The sequence below is a fragment of the Gymnoscopelus microlampas genome, assembly GCF_963454915.1.
Source record: "Gymnoscopelus microlampas genome assembly, chromosome: 6".
In the NCBI taxonomy this organism is placed as follows: domain Eukaryota; kingdom Metazoa; phylum Chordata; class Actinopteri; order Myctophiformes; family Myctophidae; genus Gymnoscopelus; species Gymnoscopelus microlampas.
In genome coordinates, this window is record NC_139943.1 from 22912685 (window position 1) to 22937684 (window position 25000).

At 43.4% G+C, this 25000-nt stretch overlaps 3 protein-coding genes across 3 annotated transcripts in view; 2 read left to right on the forward strand and 1 right to left on the reverse strand.

Moving 5' to 3' along the window:
* Positions 1-1389, reverse strand: part of LOC311046912 (protein mono-ADP-ribosyltransferase PARP6-like) — a gene marked incomplete at both ends in the record, with an annotated part of 9303 nt that extends 7914 nt beyond the window's left edge. The window contains 3 exons of the mRNA XM_084059491.1: positions 421-481; positions 653-747; positions 1315-1389. Coding sequence (XP_083915617.1) covers positions 421-481; positions 653-747; positions 1315-1389 — 231 coding nt within the window. The remainder of the gene's footprint in view (positions 1-420; positions 482-652; positions 748-1314) is intronic.
* A 2315-nt stretch (positions 1390-3704) lies between these two features.
* Positions 3705-13414, forward strand: LOC311046913 (uncharacterized protein; the record flags this gene model as incomplete). Its single annotated transcript, XM_084059492.1, is given in 5 exon segments — positions 3705-5117; positions 5667-6560; positions 7542-8201; positions 8562-13359; positions 13362-13414. Coding segments are annotated over 5 exon segments (7818 nt in total).
* Positions 13415-19400: 5986 nt separating this feature from the next.
* The window catches only part of LOC311048028 (pyruvate kinase PKM-like), a 10026-nt gene continuing 4426 nt past the window's right edge, over positions 19401-25000 (forward strand). Inside the window, exons 1-7 of the mRNA XM_084061025.1 lie at positions 19401-19443; positions 21353-21531; positions 21765-21856; positions 23965-24096; positions 24303-24489; positions 24580-24850; positions 24983-25000. The exon at positions 24983-25000 is cut by the window's right edge and continues 133 nt beyond it. Coding sequence (XP_083917151.1) covers positions 21381-21531; positions 21765-21856; positions 23965-24096; positions 24303-24489; positions 24580-24850; positions 24983-25000 — 851 coding nt within the window. The 5' untranslated portion in view covers positions 19401-19443; positions 21353-21380. The remainder of the gene's footprint in view (positions 19444-21352; positions 21532-21764; positions 21857-23964; positions 24097-24302; positions 24490-24579; positions 24851-24982) is intronic.

The window sequence follows — 25000 nt, forward strand, 5'->3', positions numbered from 1 at the left end:
AACATCATACAAGCATACAAGCTAACTATTAGCCAAATTCGGCTAGCGCTCAGACGAATCCACTGAGAGAGGCGTGTCTAGTCCCATAGCTTGGGAGGACGAGGGCGCCCATTGGCTTAAACGACAGCCAATCACGCAAAAAAAGTGTTGCAAACATGTCGGACATGTGTCGGGTTAGAGTCAGACTGAATATAGAGCCGCTATGCTTTCAGCATGCGGCTAAAAATCCATGCCATTTATTGTGTCCTGTGTATCCTGTGACAATACAACAAGACACAATGAAAACAGCACAGCTTCCAGTAGCCCAATTACACATTTATATTTACAAAAAAAGGATTAAAGGTACAATTTCTAGTATAGAATTGATAATGCTCCAATTTAAGTGTTCAATTGAATGGAAGATGTGTTAATTTAGCTTACATCCAAGAAGTTGACGCTAATATGCATGTCAACGTCCATGTCATCAATCATCCTGTACTCCCTATATCAGTGAAAGAGGAGTGAGAGAAAACATCAATGAGGTGGAGAAAAGAAGCAGAGATATGTCTAATTAATTACTCCGTAGTATTTAAAAATTAACTGAGAGATATTAGATGTCAAAATGCAGAACGTGTCCCTTCAGTGTGAAAGGGCTGCAGGTGAATGTTTGTACCTGACAGCCACTGCAGTGTCTGAATACAGAGTCCTGGCTGCTGCTATGTCTCTGTCCAGCTGGGCGTGACGATACAGGTCACTAGTACAGCTCCCCTGGAGCGGCAAATAGACACACGTGTTCACCTTCTGGTCTCAACAGCTCAACATCAGAGAGGAGTTCAATCACTAAGCCTCTCACAGATGCGTGAAACAATCGCCAAGAATATGAAATGGCATTTTTCACACTATTGCTAAGAAAAAGGGATGTGGTGCACAGGCACATACTGTAGGCTTTTGGAGGCATTGCTCTATATACTTTGTGCTGACTTAAGGCTAGCACAGGATCAGGCAGGCAGTAGTATTCGCCATATGTTACCTTTGGCTTTGCTTCCTCACAAACCTAATTCCATGACACAGGAGTAAGGCCCAGGGTAATCGGGTCATAAATAGAGTGCCAAGAAAAGTGATATGAACTAACAAAGATAGAAGGTAGACAACAGCATATATCTGGATAACATAACTATAGCATCTATTTAAATGGACAGCTTGATGGAGTGCTGATGCAAAGAATTTAGGAGTGCCAGGAGTTCAACATGTTCTCAATGAATAATGACTTTGTTACATAAGCATTTAGAGTGCATAGCAATGAGTCATAGAAAGATAATGATTATGTTTGTTTACTTGGATTCCATATAGACACTCCTCTGTGTCACTGTCTTCATCAGACTGGCTGTCACTCCAGCACTGGCTCTCCATCTCCTGTTGGTCTGTTACAATCACAAGCACTTTATTTGTCAAGTATAATACATGCAGAGGAATTTGATTATGTAGATCAGTGGTTCTCAAGAAGTGTTAAACAAGCCATCCTTTTGTTTTCAGGCTTGTCTTTGGATCAATCTGACAACCCACACACCAAGTAGAGTGATGCTGACACTGGCACACAATTCAATAAATACAACCGCTATCATGAAATGTACTTTATTACTGTAGCTGCAACAGTTAGGACTACCCTTTCGCAATATCAGCATCCAGAGGAACAGGGGATTCATAGACTCATTATTCTGTACATTGACACACGTTGAGCATGAAACTCTCTGTTCTGTCAATTCCAAATATGGTTGTCATGGAAAAAACATCAGGCTGTGCTAACTGAGACATAGATTCATAATATTGGCTAACTTTCTTGTCATTTCATCTATGAATATATATATATTTTATATAGCATAGGTAGATTTGGTTTCCTTAATTAATTCCTTTAAATGTAAAACACGTAATCACTGTTTAAAAGCAACAACATTTTAAAGTCTTACCTTTTGTAGAGGTTAGCATTAGGCAAATGAATAATAAAACAACTGAAACAAGTTACGGCTACTGTGTTGCTGTGACCTGGCTGCCTGTGTGTGTGTGTGTGTGTGTGTGTGTGTGTGTGTGTGTGTGTGTGTGTGTGTGTGTGTGTGTGTGTGTGTGTGTGTGTGCATGCTTCCTCTAGACATCCAAGTCACCTGATTGGCTGATCAGCTGAACCTTCAACAGAGGGAGGAGGCACTGGGGTGAAATAGGGGTAGGTTTGGTGAATGAAAATAAACCAAGATAACCCGTGGTCACACATTTCTGGTTCTTTACTTTGTAAACTCCTATGTTAACCTATGACCAAACTGTATGAATTAGGAATGTATTTTCTTACATATCATCCAGAAAAAGCATATTTTTATTATCAGAGATGGTCAGAACAATGCCCTCGGGGAGAGCTAGGGGTGCAGGATCTTACTGAATAACACTGTTGTGTTGTACATTAATGGATGTTATGGTGATAGCACTTGTCAAACATTTCCACTGGAACCATCTTCTATTATTGAAAAAGTAAGGATGTAATGGAAAGACGCAAACAACCTTTCTCTGAGTTGTGTACGAACTACGCAGAGACTCTTAGATTTATTATGACCGCACTCCATTGAAACTTATTGATCAGTGATGGCAGTTATGAAGGATGGTGATATGGAGGATGTTTGATATACATTGATCCCTGGCCTGAAGACTTCCTGTCTGTCTGGGGCACTGGCACTACAGTCTGACATTAATCAGCTGGTACTCCTGTTAGCAGTCACCTGATGCTCTGCAGCTTGACCAGATAAGACAGTATCCTTTAATGAATGCCGCTCTTAGTGTAATCCACTTACACCACAAAGTACTCTCAAACCACAGACTATTGAATAAATAGAATACAATACAATACAATACAATACAATATAATAGAAGAGACTTGTGAGTCTAGAGACATATATTCCTGGAATGAATAAAACAGAATAAAATAGAATACATTAGAATGGATGCAAAAAGAGCAGAATAGAATAGAATAGAAGTCATTAACCTGCTGCTGAAAAACAGGTACTGCATATATATCTATAAATGGATGAAATCTCTGTCTTTGTTTCCTCGCATATCTTGAGAACCGTCCGACCGATCGCCATCAAACTTGGCTTGTGTATCACAGAGGACTGGAGAGAGTGTGGTGCCCAGTGTGAAGTTGGTCAGATCAGAGGTTCTCCAAATATCTTTATATTAAAAAGGGAAGACCGGCCGGCGGGGCGGCCGAACACATTGTCACGCTCATATCACAATGACTCAGCCTATAAGAAGTTCCCAATGCACCTACGCCCAAATATGGAGTGTGTTGTCTAACCTCAGGGGGCATGCCCAAATATGGGCATATACTGATGACATTAGCCATCTCCATATATGGGCATTAAAGGGACAAGGAATGACAGATACAGAGATCTCCATGTATGGGCATATTGGTCGGATCGGCGGTACGACGTAGGTGTGAGGGCCATATAGCGGCCCGAACTCTAGATGTGAGGGCCGTGGATTGTGAATGCAGTCCTGTGTGAGGTTCCATTCATCTGTAACCATGCTGTTGATATCTAGATTGCACTATTTTATGACTGACATCATAGACGCCACAGATGACTGACATCACTAGTATTTAAGTTCTCTGATAACAGGTACTGTACTATTCTGCCATATTCTATTACAGCCAGAGTCATTCAACTCTGTCTACACAAAACCACACCATGGATGCCGCCCTACATCAGTTCAGACCTATTTCCAGCCTACTAGTGACCCCTCACCACTCAACACTCCCTGGCCGTCCACAAGCCACGGCAACTTTCCACACTCAGAAACCTGAAAAGCCCCCCGGCTTTCAAAGCTCTGATCAAAACCCACCCCAGCAGCATAATTCACACCTCCAGGATCAGAGCTATTTCGATCAGAATTCTACCCCACAGGACCCAGGGTACAATCAAATGGGGGCTGGCACAGACTCTTGTCCGCCAACCACAGCCCCATACTCACAGGAGTCGTCTGGTACTCTCTCCATGTTCTTCAAAGATGATAATGTACAGAATAAGGAAACATTGGTTGGAGAGGGAAGCAAAGCTGTAAATGGTATTCAGGGATCCTTCCAGCTTCACAGCCACCGTCAACCATGTCCACAGATCCGCAGTGGCCACACAGACACTCCTATGGATTACCAAGGAGCTCCTTTGTCAGGTAATCCACCCACACCTTACATAAACAATGGTAATTTAGCATCAGGAAACAGCCGGAAGCCCGTTGAGACCCAGTTTGACCATGTTGAAAATGGAGACGGTGTGCCCAACCAGGGAGTGCTGCCTAGCTTATCACACGGTAGCCCTGTTGCCTCAGTGCATGGAGTAGACCGATATGAGGCAAGTGCTAACCTGGAGACCCCAGATTATATCCCAAGAGCAATGAGATCTGCCAACGTGTCTTCAAACTATAGCAATGTGAGCCATGGGAGTGGAACTGGCTCTCAACAGCACCATCTTTCTGACGATCCAAACTTTTCTGCTGCTGGGGGATACTTTGAGCAGATTGGCACTTCAACAGCTGGGGGTGATGTGGACACTCGTCTGAGTTCCCATGAACAGATATACCATAGCCAGCCATCAACATTAAGTCCTCCCAAGCCAACTGGTATGTTTCAGGCGATTGCTAACAGTTCTTTTGAACCTGTATACTCACATGCTGTTGAAGTTGACAAGGCAAGAATGGTAGCAGAGGGTGGTGAAGATTATATTCCTGACAACCTGGAGCAGCCCACTGATAACCTAGAAATCATTCATGGTCAAGGACAACCCATACCTGATGCAGCTGGAGGTGGGGTGCCTCAGCTGACACCACCTGTGGTTCATTACCACTCCCGACCTTTGTCCCATGCTTATGGATTGGATTACCCCTGTGAGAACTCTGACATTACACATTGGGCTCAGAATGATCCATCTAACTTAGGAGCTAGCATCCTTATAGCCCCAGCTGCTCACAATATATCTGACCCGGTTCAAGAGCTCAGTGCTGAGGTCATCCAAACCCAAGAGGATGGCCCTCGGGACCTCCACTCCCAACAGAGAGCCCAATCAACATACCAGCACCACTCAGAGAACCTAAAGAACCCGCCAAAGGTGAGTGAAGGGGTAATGTCTGGCTCTCAAGGCAACCTTGGCTATGCATCTCTCATGGCATCAGAGTCACTCCTCCAACCTGTTCAGATTTCTCAGCCAGTGCCCAAGAGCTTCAATTCATCTGCCCCTAGTCAGAGCCCAATAAACCTGGTTCGAGAAAACACAGAAGTGGTTAAATCAGAAATAACAGCTTCTTTTCCACTGTCTCAGTCAGTCCCTTTGTCTAAGGTTCAGTCAATGGGTGGAGACAGCCATTTTGCCCTTTCAATCAATTCACAGGCTCCTCCTGTAACTACTCCCATCTTGAATGATAGTCAACCATTAAATTATGAAGTACTTGATTTCTCAACACACAAATCACAGAACCAAAACCAGCCCTCTGTCCATTTGCCCTATTTTCAAGGGCCATCACAGGCTAGTAATGCCATGCAGGTCACCAAAGATGCTCAACAGGTAGTAGTGAGACTTGAAGGGGAATCCCCTAACGTTAGCCAGCCCACAGCCACTTCTGAAACTACATGCACCCCATTACCTTCAAACACCCATCAGCTTCCGACTGATCTCCCAAAGGTGCCAGAATCTCCTGAAATGTATGGACATAGTGATGTTTCTCCAGTTCCAGTCAGTGGAGGAACACCTTCTCCTGGCCAGTTTCCCCCTCCAGCACAAGGGCCTGCTGTAGGGAATCAATCTACTGCTGCTTATCCTCTTGGGCTTCAGGGGCCAGTGCTTTCACAGCTCATCCAACCAGCTCCTTCAGGAACCCCTGGACCGCCCTCCTCTCCTAGCAGTCAAGATGACCAAGAGGGTGGTGTGGAGTGTATTTCTGGCAATATGAAGCAGCCCTCTGATAACATAGAAAATATCCACAGTCCAGGACAACCCATACCTGCTGTGGCTGGAGGTGGGGTACCTCAGCTGACACACCCTGTGGTTCATTACCATGACCGACCTTCATCCCATGATTATGGATCCAATCGCCCCTGTAAGAGCCCTGACACTACATATTGGGCTCAGAATAACCCGTCTAGCTTAGAATCTAGCATCCTCCTAGCCCCGTCTGGTCACCCTGCTCTTGCCCCTGTTCATGAGCCCAGCGCTGAAGTCATCCAACCCCAAGAGAATGGCCCTTTGAACCTCCAGTCCCCACAGAGAGCCCAGTCAACATCCCAGGACCACTCAGAGAACCTAGAGAACCCACCAAAGGTGAGTGGAGTGGAAATGTCTGACTCTCAAGGCAACCTGGGCTATGCATCTGTGCTGGTGTCTGAGTCACTCCACCAACCTGTTCTGATTGCTCCGCCAGTGTCCAATTACAATGCAATTCACCCCAGCAGCTTTGCTCAACCAGCTAGGCAAAATACACTTCAGGAGACCACTTCACCTGTGAGACCACCCTCACAGGAGCAGGCTACAAACACTTCCCAGTCGGGGCTGCCGCAAGTAACTTCTAATCTGAACCCATTATTTATCTCTCGACCAATGATCTTCAATTCATTTGCCTCTGGCCATTTATCCTGTCTTCAAGGGTCAACACAGGCTAGTAATGCACCAGGATTTTACCTGCAGGCCATCAAAGATAACCAACAGGGAGTAGTGAGACTTGAACAGGAATCCCCTAACATTAGCCAGATCACAGCCACTTCTTCAACTCCACAGACACCTGAACCTGCATGCATCCCATCTGCTTCAAACACCCATCAGTTTCCAGCTGATCCCGCCAAGGTGCCAGAATCTGAAATGCATGGACATGGTCATGTTCCTCCAGTTCCAGTCAGTGGAGGATCATCTGCTGGCCAGTATCCCCTTCCAGCACAAGGGCCTGCTGTAGAGAATTACTTTACTGCCGCTTATCCTCCTGGGCTTCAGGGGCCGGTGCTTTCACAGCTCATCCAACCAGTTCCTTCAGAACCCTCTGGACTACCCCACTCTTTTGGTAGTCAAGACAGCCAAGAGGTCTGTCCAGATTCAATTCTCAGCAGCTTTGTCCAACCATCTAGTCAGAATACGCTTCAGGAGACCACTTCAACTGTAAGACCACCCTTACAGGAGCAGGGTACAAACCAGAAGCCGGGGTTGCTGCAAGTAACTTCTAATAATAACCCATTATATATCCCTGGTCCAATGAGCTTCAATTCATGTGCCTCTAGTCAGAGCACACTAAACCTGGCTCGAGAAAACAGAGAAGGGGTTAAATCAGAAATAACAGTTCTACCACCATCTCAGCAAGCCCACCCCCCTTTGTTTACGGGACAGTCAATCGATAGAGACTGCCACCCTGCCCTTCCCATCAATTCACAGTGTCCTCCTTCAACTACTCCTATCTGGAATCATAGTCAACCATCAAAATGCGAACTGCTTGATTTCTCTATGCACCAATCACAGAACCAAAAGCAAGCCTCTGACCATTCGTCTTCTCTTCAGGGGTCACCCCAGGCTAGGAATGGATTTTACATGCAGGTCACAGAAAAAGCTGAACAGAGAGTAGTGAGACTTGAAGGGGAATCCCCTGTTAGCCAGACCACAGCAACTTATTTGATCCCACAAGCACCTGAACCTGTATGCACCTCATCATCTTCAAACACCCATCAGCTTCCAGTTGATCCGCCCAAGGTGCCAGAATTTCCTGCTATGCATGGACACGGTCATGTTCCTCCAGTTCCAGTCAATGCAGGACCACCTTCTCATGGCCAGTATCCCCCTCCAGCACAAGGGCCAGCTGTAGGGTATCACTCTACTGCTACTTTCCCTCTTGTCATCCAACCCCAAGAGAATGGTTATCTGGACCTCCACTCCCCACAGAGAGCACAGTCCATATCTCAGCACCACCCAGAGAACCTGCCAAAGGTGGAAAAAGGGGACATGTCTGACTCACATGGCAATCCGGGCTATGCATCTCTGCTGGTGTCTGAGTCACTCTACCAACCTGTTGTGATTGCTCCACAGGTGTCCGATTACAGTGTGATTCCCCCCAGCACCTTTGCTCAACCAGCTAGTCAAAATATGCTTTGGGAGACCACTTCATCTGTGAAACCACCCTCGCAGGGGCAGGATACAAATACTTCCCAGCCGGAGCTGCCGCAAGTACCGGTAAATTCTAATCAGAACCAATTATTTATCCCTGGACCAGTGAGCTTCAATTCATGTGCCTCTACTCAGAGCTCACAAAATCTGTCTCGAGAAAACACAGAAGGGGTTAAATCAGAAATAACAGCTCCCCTGCCACTGTCTCAGCCTGCCAGTCCCCCTTTGTATACGGGCCAGTCAATGGAAGGAGAAAGCCACTCTGCCCTTCCCATCAATTCACAGGCTCCTCCTGCTGCAACTGGTCCCATCTTGAATAGACAACCATCAAATTACAAACTACTTGATTTATCTGTGCACCAATTACATAACCAAAACCAAGCCTCTGGCCTCTCATCCTCTCTTCAAGAATCACCACAGGCTAGTAATGCATCTGGGTTTTACCTGCAGGTCACCGAAAATGCTCAACAGGGGGTAGTGAGACTTGAAGGGGAATCTACTAACGTTAGCCAGACCACAGCCACTTATTTGACCTCACAGGCACCTGAACTAGCATGCACCCCATCACCTTCAAACACACCTCGCAAGGTGCCAGAATATTCTGCAATGTTTGGACACGGACATGTTCCTCCTGTTCCAGTGAGTGGAGCACCACCTCCTCCTGGCCAGTATCCCCCTCCAGCACAAGGGCCTGCTGTAGAGAATCACTCTACTGCTGATTACCCTCCTGGGCCTCAGGGGCAAGTGCCTCCAACGGTCATCCTACCAGCTCCTTCAGAACCCCCTGGACAAGGACAACCATCCCCTTTGGGCCATCAACAGGGGTATGGCCCCACTCCTCCAGCGTCAGGGCTGATGTATGGAGGCTACAATGTAGGTGCCTATGGAGAATATTCAGAAAGCAGAGCGCCCTATGCTCATGACCAGCTCCCACCTCCCCCTGGAGATCATAGGTCACAACAATATTATCCTGATTACCCCTGTAGAAGACCAGATAACATTAGCCAGACCATAGCCCATTCGCAGTCACCTGAACCTGCATGCACACCATCAACAAACACCCAGCAGCTTCCAACTGATCCCACCAAGGTGCCACCTCCTCCTGATCAATATTGCCCTCAAGCACACAGGCCTGCTATAGGAAATCACTCTACTGGTGATTACCCTCCCACGATCATCCAACCAGCTCCTTCAGAACCCCTTGGATCACCCTCCCCATTGGGCGGTCAACATGGGTATGCCTATGGAGAAAACTCAGACAGCCGAGCCCCCTACCCTCCTGGCCAGTTCAAACTTCCACCTGGAGACCATAGGCCACAGCAATATTATCCTGATGACCCATATAAAAGACCAGATCCTTGTTATGGCAGATATCAAGAAGCTCCTAACCCAGTTTACAGAGACCAAGGCTACCAGTATAGAGATCCTCAGTCAGACCATCCCAGTTACAGGGCCATTCAGTATTCAGACAGACCCTTGTCCAGGCAAGGATATCCTGACTACAACAGAGTTAACCAAAGTGCCTATACATATCATGCAGATTATTACAGACTCGAAGGGGAATCCGCTAATGTCAGCCAGAGCACAGCCTCTTTGACCCCACAGATACATGAACATCCATACACCCCAACAGCTTCAAGGAACCAGCACCTTCCTGCTGATCACCCCAAGGTGCCAGAATCTGCAATGCAAGGACAAGGTCATGTTCATCCACATTTGGTCAATGGAACCCCACCTCCTTCTTGCCAGTATCGCCCTCAAGGACACAGGCCTGCTGTAGGGAATCACTCTACTGCTGTTAACCTTCCTGGGCCTCGGAGGCCTGTGCCTCCAGGGGTCATCCAACTGGCTCCTTCAGAACACCCTGAACCACCCTCCTCTTTGGACAATCAGCAGGGGTATGGGCCCACTCCTCCAGCAGGTAAGATGTATGGAGGCTACAATGGAGATGGCTATGGAGAATGTTCAGGCAGCAGAACCCCTTACCGTTCTGGCCAGTTCTCAAGTGGAGGTGCCTATGGAGAATACTTAGACAGCAGAGTTCCCTATCCTCCTGCCCAGTTCCCAAGTCCACCTGTAGACCATAAGTCACAGCAATATTATCCAGATGACCCCTATAGAAGACCAGATCCTTATTATGGTAGATACCAAGGACATGACCCAGCTTACAGAGACCTAAACTACCAGTACAGGGATCCTCAGTCTGACCATCCCAGTTCCAGGGTCATTCAGAATTCAGACAAACCCTTGTCCAGGCAAGGCTATCCTGATGCCAGTGATGAAAATTATGCAGATTATTACAGGAAACAATATGGCTACAATGCTGGAGTATATGATCCTTACCACAATCGGTACCAGGATCAGTCCTACAGAGGTAGAGACCCCTCCTACAACCAACAGACATGTCCTGACAGGAGAGATGGCTACGATGACCAGTGGAAGCACTGTCCTGGATTTGAATCCAGCTTTTATGATGACTACCATTGGCATAGAGATACATTTGAAGATGAGTTCGAACGGTGCAGTGTCCAACAGAGACAAGTATATAGGAGTTCACCTGACTTGGTGTCTGCTGTCTATGACCCCACAGTGTCCACTCCACCTGTAGACTACTCCTATAGACAGTACCCAGACCAGACTGATGTTACCCAGATGTACAGCCAGTACTCCACCTCTTTAGAGTACACAGCAGAAAGTACCTGGACCACCCCTGAACAACCTCCTCCTCGTCCATCCACCCCAGAGAAGTTCAACATACCTCACCGTTGTGTGAGTTTTGGACCTGATGGTCATCTTGTACAGGTTCTACCCAATCTTCCCTCTGCTGGACAGCCTGCTCTGGTTAACATCCACAGCTTGGAGATAATGTTGCAGGACACTCCTGATCAGTCAGAATTGCGAGCCTTCCCAGGGCCCCTTGTCAAAGAGAAAACGAACAAGGTAGATGTGATCATGTTCTCTCAGAAAAAAGCCATGGAATGTTCCCGTAACAATGACCTCTTGGACAAAGACTCTGCTTTCTTGCTTTGGGAATTCATTGTTCTGCTTTGTAGACAGAATGGGGCCATGGTTGGTACAGACATAGCAGATTTGTTACTGAAGGACCATCGATCTGTGTGGTTATCGGGTAAGAATCCAGATGGAGCCAACTTGATTGACCTTAACAATGACCCATTAGCCAGAGCTGAAGAGGAGCCTGGAGCAGGACCGCTATCTTTCCTTTCTGATACGTTTATGACGGTTTCAGAGAATATATGCAAGGAAACAAAGCGGTATAGGGAACTTCTACTGTTTGGTTGCAAAAATAATGCACTGAAGGCAGCTATGAAAGGAGGTCTCTGGGGCCATGCCCTACTGTTGGCCAGTAGGATGGATAACAGAACACATGCAGATGTTATGACCAGGTTTGTGAATAGTTTGCCCATCACTGACCCTCTACAGACAGTATACCATCTAATGTTTGGGAAAATACCTGCCTCAGCAACTAGCTGTGGAGAGGAGAACCGGGGTGATTGGCGGTCTCACTTGGCCATGGTGCTGTCTAATCTCACACATACCCTCGACCTGGATACCCGCACTATTACCACCATGGGTGACACTCTAGCCTCCAAGGGACTTATCGATGCCGCCCATTTCTGTTACCTGAGTGCTCAGATGTTTATCCAGAATATTTCCAAGATGGTTCTGATTGGCTCCAACCACAGTTTGACCTTCTACCAATTTGCAACCAATGAAGCAATCCAGAGGACCGAGGCCTATGAGTATGCCCAATCACTATGCTCCCAGTCCTTCTCACTACCCAACTTCCAGGTGTACAAGTTTATCTATGCATGTCGACTGGCTGAGGTGGGGTTGAGTGCCCAGGCCTTCAACTACTGTAAAGTAATCTCTAAGAATGTCCTCATGCAGCCTTCCTGTCACTCACCTGTCTTAATTAGCCAGCTCATTCAGATGTCTGAGAAGCTGCAAGTCTTCGATCTCCAGTTGAAGGAGAAACCAGAAGAGGAGTTGTTCAAAGAGCCAGAGTGGTTGCTCCACCTCAGACAACTGGATGTCCAAATCAGGAAGGGGGTGATAACCTACAATGCACAAAAAGCAACTCCTACACAGTATGATTGCAGCAACATTAGCTTTGAGCTGGACAAGCCCAGTTCAAATGAGCCTCATACCATGCCCCTAGAAATGGATGCTCCACCTATTGCCAACCCTCTGAAGACCTCATTATTACCTGATCAACCAAAACAGGGAGTGACGTTGATGTCTCCAGCTCCCACTACCATTCTGCAAGATGGGATAGGTCAACCCCCACACAGGTCTTCCACTACTCCCTTCCAGAGTCAGCTCCAAACTGAGCCAAGCCCAAGAGACATGTACATAGGAGCCCTACAGCAATCTGGTGCTCCACTTCCACAGATGGGCCAGATGTCCCTTCAAATACCCCCTCAAATACATCAGCCACATCTTCAGATGAACCAGCCACTACCCCAAATGTCCCCACACATGACTCCTTCTGTGCATGTGCCCCATTTACATACGCCCTTCTATGTCCCTCCAATATCTACCTCACCAACCAGGAGCTCTCTCACACCTCAGGTGGACTTTTATGACCAAATGTTCAATGATTCTGGGGGACGAGAGCAGAGCAACTCAGCCGCCAGACATTCTTCACCACCACCCTCCACCCCTGAGCAGTCCTGCAAAGAGGAGCCCAAAGATATCAAGAATGATTCTCCTAAAAAGGGGTGGGGGTTATGGAATATGGCTGACTGGTTCCAAACAAAGGGGAAGAATGAGGCTCACTTGCCAGATGACAAAAATAAATCTATTGTGTGGGACGATAAGAGACAAAAATGGGTGGACCTGAATGAGCCTGAGGAAGAGAGCAAGCCTCTTCCACCACCTCCGTCTGGCTTCCCTGAGATGGTTCCTGTGCCTGGAGGACATGGAGTACCACCAGGTGGTGGGCCTGCTGTCAACAGGTTCTCCAGAAAAGCAGGTACTAAGAGCACATATGTGGATGTGCTGAACCCCAGAAGAACTACTAAGCCTAGTGGATTGGCACCTGCTCCAGCTGACCTCTTTGCTCCTCTGGCACCAATGCCCATGACAGACAATCCGTTTCGGTTTAGTACAGCTCCAGATGATCAGCAGCCTATGGATCGCAGTGTCCCAGAAGGAGGAAACCAGGAGCAGCATTTACCAAACCCCGGTGCTGTTCCCTAAGGTGCAACCCAACATTGCTACCCCCTGGTTCAGAGGGGGTCCTCCAATGACCAGAGCTGGGTTAGATCATCATGGGGTTGGAGCTAATCATCTTTGTAGGCCCCCTATGCACCACATAGACACGCTTTATGCATATGCAGAGCATTGCCATTTGAGGACCATGTTATCTCAAACACTACATCACTCAGCTCAGAAAGTGACAAACTCACCAGACCCAATGAACTAGGCCTTTAAAGTCATTGAATTGGCAAGGCAATACATCTAATTCACAAAGACAACCAAGACAACAATCTGGACAGTTTGGAAGTGGTGAAGATCATTTTGTCTGCAAGCGTTGCATCACAATGCACTGATTAGTTATTTTCAGCAAGTGACCCCTTCCTACAATGGAGCTATAAATTAAGCTTTACATGGTTCAGTCTGTATTCCTGCTGAGGATGCATAGGCTGTCATCAGCTTATTTTTTGATAATTACCAGCTTGTAAAATGATCTCTTCCATGCTGGAAATGGGGAGGGAGATGTCAACATTATGAGAGCTGTCTGTCACTCGTGGTTGTTAATCAGATGATTTCTGTTTCACTACATGACCCCAATGCCATGCTTGCTCTCAACGAATGCCTCAGTGGTGATAAATATCCGGATGAGAAATAACTTTTATAAATTAAATGAAGGAAAAAACGAGATTCTCCTTACTGGACCTAAAACGGAAAGAGAAAAATGCACTCAAGGTTTGGATGTCTGGCTAAACATAAAAAAGAGGTCACAGCCATGGGTGTGATTTAAGACTCATCTAAATTGTAATTCTCATTTTAACAAGGTCATCTTAGGAACAAAGCTAAAGTGAGACCTTTTTTCAATCAGAAAAATGCACAAATACATGCTTATTACAAGCCAGTTGGATTACTGTAACTCCCTTTTCAGAATTCAAGGATTTTAATGAATACTAACTAGAAGAGATCTTATTAGTCCACTTCTGGTGACACTGCACTGGCAACCCATATATTTTATTTAGAATTGATTTTAAATCCCTTCTATATCTGTATAAAACGTTTAATAACCTGGCACCTTCATATACAGTATTACAGACTATAGGCCTACTACAAAACACAGGTCTTCCGCCACTCTTCTCTTAGATGTTCGCAAAGTATTTCATTGTCTATATTTTTATGGCATTTAATTAAGCCAATGTTATGCCCACGGCTGTTATGTTTTTATTTTAGTAGTTTATTTTATTTGTATTTCATTATTTTACTAATTTTAAACATTCACTGAAATCTTTGTCTTGTTTTTTTTTAAGCGGCGGGGGGGGGGGGAGGGGGGGGGGGGGTAAGGGCATTTTTAAGCCCTTAGTGGACATAGTGAGACAGGAAAGGAGAAGATAGTGTGGGAATGACATTCAGCTAATGGTCTGGCCGGTGGGGATTGAACCGAGGACTCACTGCTCAGGGCAGGCCCTGATATATTTTGACTAAAAAGAATATTGAAAAATAAATAAGAAACATAATTCATATAGTAGTTATTTTTGTCATTTAGAAACCATTTAGAATAGAATGGAATAGAATAGATAGAGCACAAATTATAGAATAGTATATACCTTCACTCCATGCGGATAAGATATCAGCAGCTGCTGAGTGCTTTGCACTGCTAACTATACACAGACAACTGCGAGCTCAGCCGAGCTGTAACAGAGCAGTGTCCAGCTACAGTATGGATGCTAAACTTAGATGAGCTCTCTGTGTCCATCACTGTCCCTATAAGCCTACTGCCATTTAAGAACAATCTGTACCTTCTGTGCAAACTCTCATGATGAATGATTTATTAACAACATATGTGGGTTATATCAAATGGTACAGGGATCAGACTAAATATGGACATGCAGCAGTATATGTTTGTGGTTGCATTGCATAGCATATGGAATTGGTCAGTTTGGATCATAGACTGTATAAAAATACACCTGAGTGTGGTTGCTTCAGCAGTTATTTAGCTATTGTTTCAAAATGATAGCCTATCAAATAGTGCTATGGCATGGTGTCCAAGAGTTTGTCTTTATCTCTGTATCTCTGTTCCCACAAAAGTAGACCAATCATAGTGCCGCTCAAAATACCACATGCATAGGCTACTGAAAAACCACACAGCTCAATTGAATCTGCTTTGTCAATCACAGTTTTGAGGGCACAAAGGCCAAATGCCAGGGCAGGAAGGCCATAAAAAAAAACACAATGATTTTAAGTGCACATAAATAATGAATTTAATTACATTGTTTAATGTTTTATAACTATCAGTGGGATAAATAAATTAAAAGCTGTTAATTTCACAAAGTTATTTATTGGTATTCACAAATTACCAATAACGTATGTTATATTATGTTCAGCCCTGTACTAATCAGTCACTGGACTTGAAGATGGGGAGTTAGTAGATCAGGGTAACACTTTATGCATCCCGGGTTTATAACGCATTATAATCTGCTCATAACACTGTATAATTATATATACATGCACACATAAATACTCCTAATGATTTATAACAATAATCATAATATTATAAAGCATCTTTAATCACTTATAAGGTTAAGTAAATGCATTGTAATATGCTTATAATACTGTATAATTACAGTAAGCTCTCATAAGTACTCATAATTCAATCATTAACCATTTTATATTGACACTTCCTATACATACCATGTTAGTTCTCATAGTTTTAAGACATTATACTCATTTTATAATAATAAGTATAATGTATACTCATTATACTGTCATTATAAGTCACTATAAGTAATTTGTTGCTTTAAGACAATTATAATACTTGACCACATAAGTCATGAAATGCTTTATAATGTGTTATGGCTATTGTTATAAAGCAGTATGAGTATTTGTGAATGATTATAACCTTAGTTATACAGTGTGGATTATTATAATGCATTGTAAGTGTATAAAGCATCATAGACATGGGATGCATAGCAAGTGTTACCGAATTCAGAATCTCAACAAAGGACACTGGTGTCTAAAAAACAGAAAAAACAGGAAAGAGGCAGAGGAGAAAATGCTTAAATCAGCTGGGACAGTATTGGGCATTGATTGATTGAATACTATTTTTTAAAAAGCACTGGAAAGTACAGTTCAATACAAGGTCTGCTAAGAGGATTTTAAACCCAAGAAAGCCTATGGCTTGTTTCCATTGGGGTCCTTTGTACTCAATTCATAGAAACATTTAATGACAAACACATACACTACTATGAAAAACATCATAAACAGTTTGAAAACAAAAACAGAAATATGTACAGTTAACAGTTCTTGTGTAGTCTTGTAGACCAGGCCCATTGCAAGTTGCTGTACTCTGTCCTCTAACCTGAGCCATCCAATACTAGCAAGGTGAGCAGGGGTTAGATGAGTTGTAGATGTAGGAAGCCTTGTATTGGGATGTCTGGAGCCTTGTTTTTAAGGCCTTTGTGGTGTTATGATACCATGAGGTGCATGCATAGTCGAAGTAACCTTGGATGAGTGCTCCTGTTAGAGTCCTCAAAGAATTCTTACTGACCAAAGAGGAGATCCCGTACAAAAATCACCACAGCTAACTGGGAGGGGGGGACGGGGGGGGGGACGGGTACAGTTATTAACAGTGTCAAACTCCTTTTGGAGGTCTAGCATGACTATGCTGCAGTATTTGCCCAAGTTCACCTCTTGTTTGATGTGGTCGTTCAAATAGAGAAGGCATGTGTCAGTGGAGTGGGATGTTCTGAAGCCAGATTGGAATTCGTACATTAGTTGTTTTTTTTTGCGAGATACTTGCTCAACCTGTTCATAAACAATGTATTACACAACGTTCGAGATGGAACTAAGAATAGAAATAGGGCGGTAGTTACCATGGTTTAATTTGCTTCCTTTTACAGAGGGGTCAAGGGCCACTTTGACCTCTGTCACATGTTGAGGGGAAGAACTGAGGGGCGCTGCCAGGGGCAGATTGACCCTTCGTGGTGCCCGGTGCTGGGGGGGGGGGGGGGGGGTGATGCGCAGAGCCCTGCTTCTAAATTTCAGTTTTTCGCCCAAGGTTGGTGCTCTGTGCTTCAGCACCTCAAGCCCGTTGTATAAGCCACCACTGGGCGCTTAGCCTCGGAAACCCATGCCTTTTACTGGGCGCTTGACCACTGTCAATCACAACTCTGCAATGTCAGACTGTGGGTCTAGCTATGTGTAACATTTGCTTAGCGGTTAAGATGTAGGCTCTCCACGCGGGAGACCCGGGTTCAAATCCAAGGGGTTATGTAAACAAAAATGAAAAGGCTAGTTCAGTTCCAGGTCATAGGACCCCAACGGAAACAAGTCTGCAAGGACTTTTTTGGCCGGACCTTTTAGACAAAAGTATTATAAATGTAACTGTGTTGTTTTACATTCTTTTGCCTAATAAAAAATCCAATCAATTAAAAAAAACCACAAGGGGGAGCTGTTGTTATCTTTAGAAAGAGAGAGGGGCACTGCAGAAGATGACAAATCAGTACAGTCCATAAAACTGTCAACTTCAGTGAATTAACAATGCCATTTTTTTATCCTGTATTATACGGTTCTACACAACAGAGCATTGCCATTCTCAGATCATAAAGAAGACCTGAAGTCTTTACATTGTGTAAAAGTGACTTCTGACACGCACACAACCAAGCCTAAACATTTCTAAGGCACTGACAGAATGCAATATGTCTTCTGATTATTGTTGAACTTATGAATTACATGAAAACCAAATTACACGCTTTCTCTGTAGAGATACAAGTACATACTGTAGTATAGCTACTGCAGGATATGTCATAGGCTTTTTATTTTTTCAAGAATGGCTGTTTTGATCAGTTTCACTATACCCATAAGGCAGTACAAATATTCTGGACCAAATGACCAACATATTGGACCAAATCATGTCTGACAAAATAAATGTTCTTGTCCAAAAGTGAAATGGGGGTCTGTGACCCAATTATCAAATCGGGGGTCCTAAAAATGAAAAAGCTTGAGTATCACTGTAGACCTTGCAGAAGTTGAATTTAGACCACCAGTTGCTATACCTCCTGGTACAGTACATCGTGTTCATGGGCTAGGATATTCTACACATGTCACAGAACATATGTCATATGGGATTCTTTGGCATGAACCCAATGTGGGTCACTGCAGTGACTCATTTCTTAAAATAAACTCTGTCAAAGACGTTGACATACACTTTGACTCAAAGTGATATCAAAGGATAAAGTGTAGCCTATATCCATATGAAATTAACCCATATGCTGTGTTTTCTTTTATGAGAAATTACATAATTGTATTTTGTGAAGAAAAAACGTTTAAAAAGTGTTATTATTATTATTAATATTATTATTCATTTATTTTAGTATTATTTTATTAATATATTTAATGTTCATGAAAAACCTGAGGAAGTTTAAAGGCTAGGTCTACCATAAATTGCTCTGAGTCTCCACACAATTTTAGCTTTAGTGTATAATATTGCAATTGTATTTATATTTTTTTGCCACCACAAACTATGAGGGAAAGTTTCATATTTGTTCAACATAATATGCTCTTGAAGTGCTAATTTTACCAGCTGTAGCCTATACCTAGAGTTTAGTCTAAGCTGCATGAATACATATGGCTTGTTATTCATAATGCAATCTAAACATTGCCATGCCTGTAACGTGCAAAAATATAGTGTAACCAGAAACAGCAACACATTTGTCTGACTCAGGATCTATAACTCAGAGTGTTCAGGATAGTTTAAGTACCACCGTGCAAAGTTTCACAATTGGTCAATGAGACAGACGTTTCACACATGCACTGTATCACTGCCCCAAGTTCTTTCATAGTTCTGTGTTTTTCTGTGCTGGGAATTCGGAGATTGAAAGATATTACGTAAAACAAAGTATTTCTCCGTCAAAAGCATGAATTCAACTCACTGTACAAATAGCCAATAGTCCTGATTGATGAGACGTCCTATTTTCCTGTCGTCGGATGGATACTTTAAGAACACACCCCAAAAGTAGATCCGGCTGATCTGAGGGGTTAACTGGGTGCCGTGCGAACTGCTGGACGCATTGGTCCCTGCAAAGTTCACCTGGTAAGTGAGGACACTTCTAGTTCCTACCACCTTCTAATGAAGATGGAGACATGTGATTTCTTTATAGGCTATTGCCTGATTTTAATTGGTTTTGATGGGTTGTGTAGATATTATATTTGGTTTTATATTTTTTGTATTTTGCATAGTGAGTTAGTAGGCTTCATACCATCCTCTAATGGAGTCATTTTTTCCTATTGCCTGATTTTAATCCGTTTTGAGGTTATTATGCTTGATGTTTGCATTATTGCACTGGGCGTACTGTAACTGTTGTGGGTCTCATAGTGGGGTCCAGGGTCTCTCTGGGTTCCTTTAGGGGGGTCTACATTGATCCTTACAGGTCTGTAACTGTATACTGTCAGAGTTAAGGGGGGTCCTTGATATTTTAAAGTTTGAGAACCACTACTGTGGACTACTATGACAAATAATCAAACTGAATAAAGTAATCGTTTGGATTTCAATAGATCTAAAGTCTAAGAAAAACTTTGGCTATTGTCTGGAATAGTACATATATATGTCTATTAGTAGACATGTCACAGAACTTGTTCCACAGAACAGAGAAATTGTGTTTTTGTGTTTATAAGTTATCTGTTATAATGAAATATACTGTACAAATATCATATAGCTTTTTCTGTATACTATCTTATGGTGTACACGTATGGTTATTTTATTTAAGTTTGATAATAGGTAATTTAGTCTTCGATGGTGTAGCCTACATGATCAGATTGGGAAAATTGGGTTTTAGAACATAAAGAAACTCGTTATTTATTTAATTTCTTGTTTCAATCCATAAAGTCTAGTGCTCTTTAACAGCCCTTGTCAATATCACTTAGATGTTTGGTTTCCACGGGTTAACTTGTGCAGACTGCAGGCTCCAAAAATTCTCTCAAGTGCATGTGTTCTTTGAGAAGAATGTTTATCGGCATGGACAGTCTCACAGTAGGCTACATGCCATGGCTTTCTATATAAAGCTACACACATCTTGCATTCCACTATACTGTAGGTGGAGGCTAGCACCTGCTAAATTATAATAGCCTATTCATACATTGTCCTGTACTGCATAGTGACTAAATTCTCAATCACCTGTAAAATGAATTACCGTAATTGGCAATAGCCCAGTTCTCAGGTTTTCCTTTGAGTTCTGTGGTTATTTGTTTTGTGAGTAACATCTATATCCTGTCAAATGCGTCGCCTCCTCTTGCACTGTCTGAATTCCTGGTGATATGTGGGAGAGTGCCTGTGTGCAGTCATGCAGGCTCATATGTTGTCTGTGTTGGTCTTTGCACACACTGTTTGGTCAGCTTGCACAGCTTCAGTCTGGCAGCTAGGGGCTTAAAATTAACCCTGCCATCCACAGAGAGGTCACATTTTATTACGAGCAATTATTGAGTAAATGACTCGAATCGACTACCATTTTTGGCAGAGTTGCATCCATGCTGTAGTCCCTAATTTATGTTATTTCATCTTCATGTGTTCATCTTAGAGAGATATAGTTGTTTAGCAGTAAGTATTCATGAGTCTTTTTGTTTTCATCCAAAAGTCCAAGTCTTGTAATATTGCGGCGTGTGTAAAGTATTAACAACTGTCAAATTAAGATCTGGCATTCACTTTTTGGCGTGCACATGAATGTCTATTTCTGACTTCAGCTTAATACTTTGTCACATGACGTTGTTGCTCGCTGATTTTCATAAACAATCACTCATCTAAGGTGAGCTATACATACATTAGGCTTTTGGATGGGTATCAGAGGCAGAGATGGCAGCTCAGCTACTGTACTGTACTGTACTGTACTGTACTGTACTGTACTGTACTGTACTGTACTGTACTGTACTGTACTGTACTGTACTGTACTGTACTGTACTGTACCGAGTATATCCTAACTGATCACACGTTGCCTCACTGTCTTCCTCAGGACGTTTCCTGCAGATATTGATCCAGTCATGTCGAAGGCAAAGGATATGGGCTCCTCCATCATTCAGACCCAGCAGCTGCATGCTGCTATGGCTGACACCCACCTCGAGCATATGTGCCTGTTGGACATCGACTCTGAGCCCGCCGTGTCTCGTAACACTGGCATCATCTGCACAATTGGTTAGACATTATTTCCCAATGCCATTCCTTCTGTATCTCTTATTGTATTGACATTGCACAATTGGTTAGACATATTCCCCAATGCCATTCTTTTTGTATCTCATGTTGTATTGACATTATGAAAGAGATTATTCTGAATAGGTCTTTCGACAGCCTCCACATTCCGTTATACATTTTAGTCCTGTACGTGTCTGGCCCCTATAAGCTCTCCTTGTTCTGCCATCTTCATGCAGGACCTGCCTCCCGTTCTGTGGATATGGCCAAGGAAATGATCAAGTCTGGGATGAACATTGCAAGAATGAACTTCTCTCATGGCACACATGAGGTCAGTTTGAGATGTTGCACAATAGCCACAGACAACATCTTAGTTTCATTTTAAATGAAGTTTCCATTAGGAGTCTGACCAAAGACAACACACAATTTATATCTCCTTCATTCATGTAGAGCTGCAACAGTTGCTGTGACATTATACTCATCCCCTAGTAACCAGTGGCTGTAAGGTGATACGTAGACTCATACTTGGGCCTCCCATGTCTTCTCTATGTTATCAGTAGCTTGGCCAACTGGAAATGCCTACATATTAGATTTCTGACCTTTTCCCTTTAAAAGCCACCGACAACTTTTCTCAGCTGGTGTCACCTTAACCACTTTCAACCTGGCGTCCCTATTTTGGGCATGTCATTATAGGTGAAAATTGTCATAAATAGCTAAAATAACAGATCTACAATCTCACAGTTCATCGCGTTGTGAGCATGTAGATGGGCTATTTTTGCAGCGTGACACCATCGTAAGACAACGTATAAAATAGGGTTTAAGTGGTTAAGGGATCAACCCCCCGTCCAAAAAAAGGATATAACCAGCTGTAGTATGCCTATCCAGGGTTCAAAGTGTCACAACGCTGGCCGTGTATTCGTGTGCCACCTCATCTATAAAGAACTGAGTGTCTTTGATGCTGTTGTGGACACCATTTTTTGATCACTATGCTGGCAACAGCAAGAAGCCAGTCTTTCTAACAAGTCCAGGTTATACACACACAGAACAGGTGAAAGTTGACCAAATTATTATTATTATATATATTTTTTTATTAATGAAACTATAAATAAAGTGACTTAAGAGATTTGTTGTAAGAAGGGGAGCAGACATTTGACCTCTGTCTCTTTGGTGTCAGTTGTCAGTACAACTATAAATAGCTCTTCTCTTATGCCAGTCTCTCAGCAACAGTATGACTGGAAGGTATTCACAGGGACGAGGCATAGGTCACTGGCTAAAGAGTAGATTTGTCCTTTGTCAATCCTGTATTTTTTTTATATTTTCAGATTCTTTTCTTTCTGTTTTTTTAAAGATAGCATGTGACCTGTCATTGTCCACTCTGACCATTTGCATGTACAGTACATGTATGCAACTACATAATACATACACCTAAAATAAGAGCAAGCTTAAGTATAAATCATAGCTGGAAGCAGTGGTATGGTACATATTTAATCTGGAAAAACAACTAGCCATAAGCAGCTTAATAGGTCAAAAAAAATGTGACACCTGATATGGTCAGTGTGTTCCGCTCGTCATGTGCCAATGTGTTGCTTGTGATTCCGTACACATACTACAGTAGTTATGCAATCGGCACTATGCTGTCCAACGTGACGGTGTGTGACCAAGCCTACAATATCTGCTTACTACAATGTGTTACCAACTTAATTCTTTAAGGATACCCAGCTATACGCACATCGACCGTGGGTGCTGGCTTAAAAAGACATACCGTTGAAGAGGTAGAACTCGCACATCGAAAATATGGTAGAGACTTCTATTGACAACGTTTCAATCCATTGTGAAATGTTTTCAAATAAAGAAGTGTCTACGATATTTTTGATGTGCGGGTTCTACCTCTTCAACCAACTTAATGTTTCACATTAATTCTTCTCATTAGCTTGACACCACCATATTACTGTGCTGTAATACATTTTTGTATATATTTTAGCATGCAATTATGACATCTGATAATGTGTTTTTACCATGTAGCACTCTGGGATTCCCTGTGAATGAAAAGTGCAGTACAAATACAATGTATTATTATTATCTGTATACCATACAGAAAGGATGAATGAACTCCACTAGGATTCTTGTGTGTGTGTTGGATGACAATTACAAGTCATACTGTACATGACAAACTTGTCATGTACAGTCATGTACCTTACAATGTACATAACATTGTAAGGTATGTTATATCATTTATATACTGTATGTCTCATAAGCCAGGTGCATTTTAAATGGATAGCTTGAGGCATAGAATGCATTGCATATACAGTATGGCATATGACATGTATACACATAAATAAGAATACATATATATTCATGTACAGTAAATATAAGGAACTGACTCCATTCATATGAGAATGTTCTAACAGCTTTTTACCTGGAATATGTCACCCCATACAGTACCATGCCGAGACCATCGCTAACGTCCGTGCGGCTACCGAGAGCTTTGGACCGGGAACCATTGAGTACAGACCAGTGGCCATCGCTCTGGATACCAAAGGACCTGAAATCAGGACTGGACTCATTAAGGGCGTGAGTACTCTCCAAAAGGCAATTGTTTATGTTCCAAACATGTACTAATGCACATCCCATACATGTTATATGAACGCTCACTCCTGTGATTATTAGCTGTACCTTTTCCCTGTGTTTCTGCAGAAGTGGAATGTTTGATGCCGAGCATAAATTAGTTGATGTTTGTTTGCTTGTTGATGTTTGGTGTTTCTGCCGTTCCTGCTCAGAGTGGCACTGCTGAGGTGGAGCTGAAGAAAGGCGCAATGATCAAGCTCGTCACGGACGACAAGTTCAAGGACAACTGTGATGAGGCCAACCTGTGGCTCGACTACAAGAACATCACCAAGGTTGTGCAGATGGGAAGCCACATCTACATTGACGATGGTCTCATGTCCCTCATGGTTAAGGAAATTGGTACGGTTACAAACAGGCAGTCACCAGTTTTTAAACCCATTGTTCTTTGTTATTACTTCTCTGAGCAACTTCATCTTCCTCTATCCACAGGTAACGACTTCTTGATGTGCGAGATTGAGAACGGCGGCACGCTGGGCAGCAAGAAGGGTGTCAACCTGCCTGGAGCCGCTGTGGACCTCCCTGCCGTGTCAGAGAAGGACATTCAGGACTTGCAGTTCGGTGTGGAGCAGGGAGTTGACATGGTGTTCGCCTCCTTCATCCGTAAAGCTGCTGACGTTCATGCCGTCAGGAAGGTGCTGGGCGAGAAGGGCAAGGACATCAAGATCATCAGCAAACTGGAGAACCACGAGGGTGTGCGCAGGTGGGTAGGAGATAATATAAGGACATCTTAAAACGTCATACATCTCCCCAGTTAGCTACAGCAAATAGTTTGGGGATTTGGAGATGATTGATCTGCAGAATTCATTTGTTTCATGATACCTTTGCTATGCAGATTCGATGAGATCCTGGA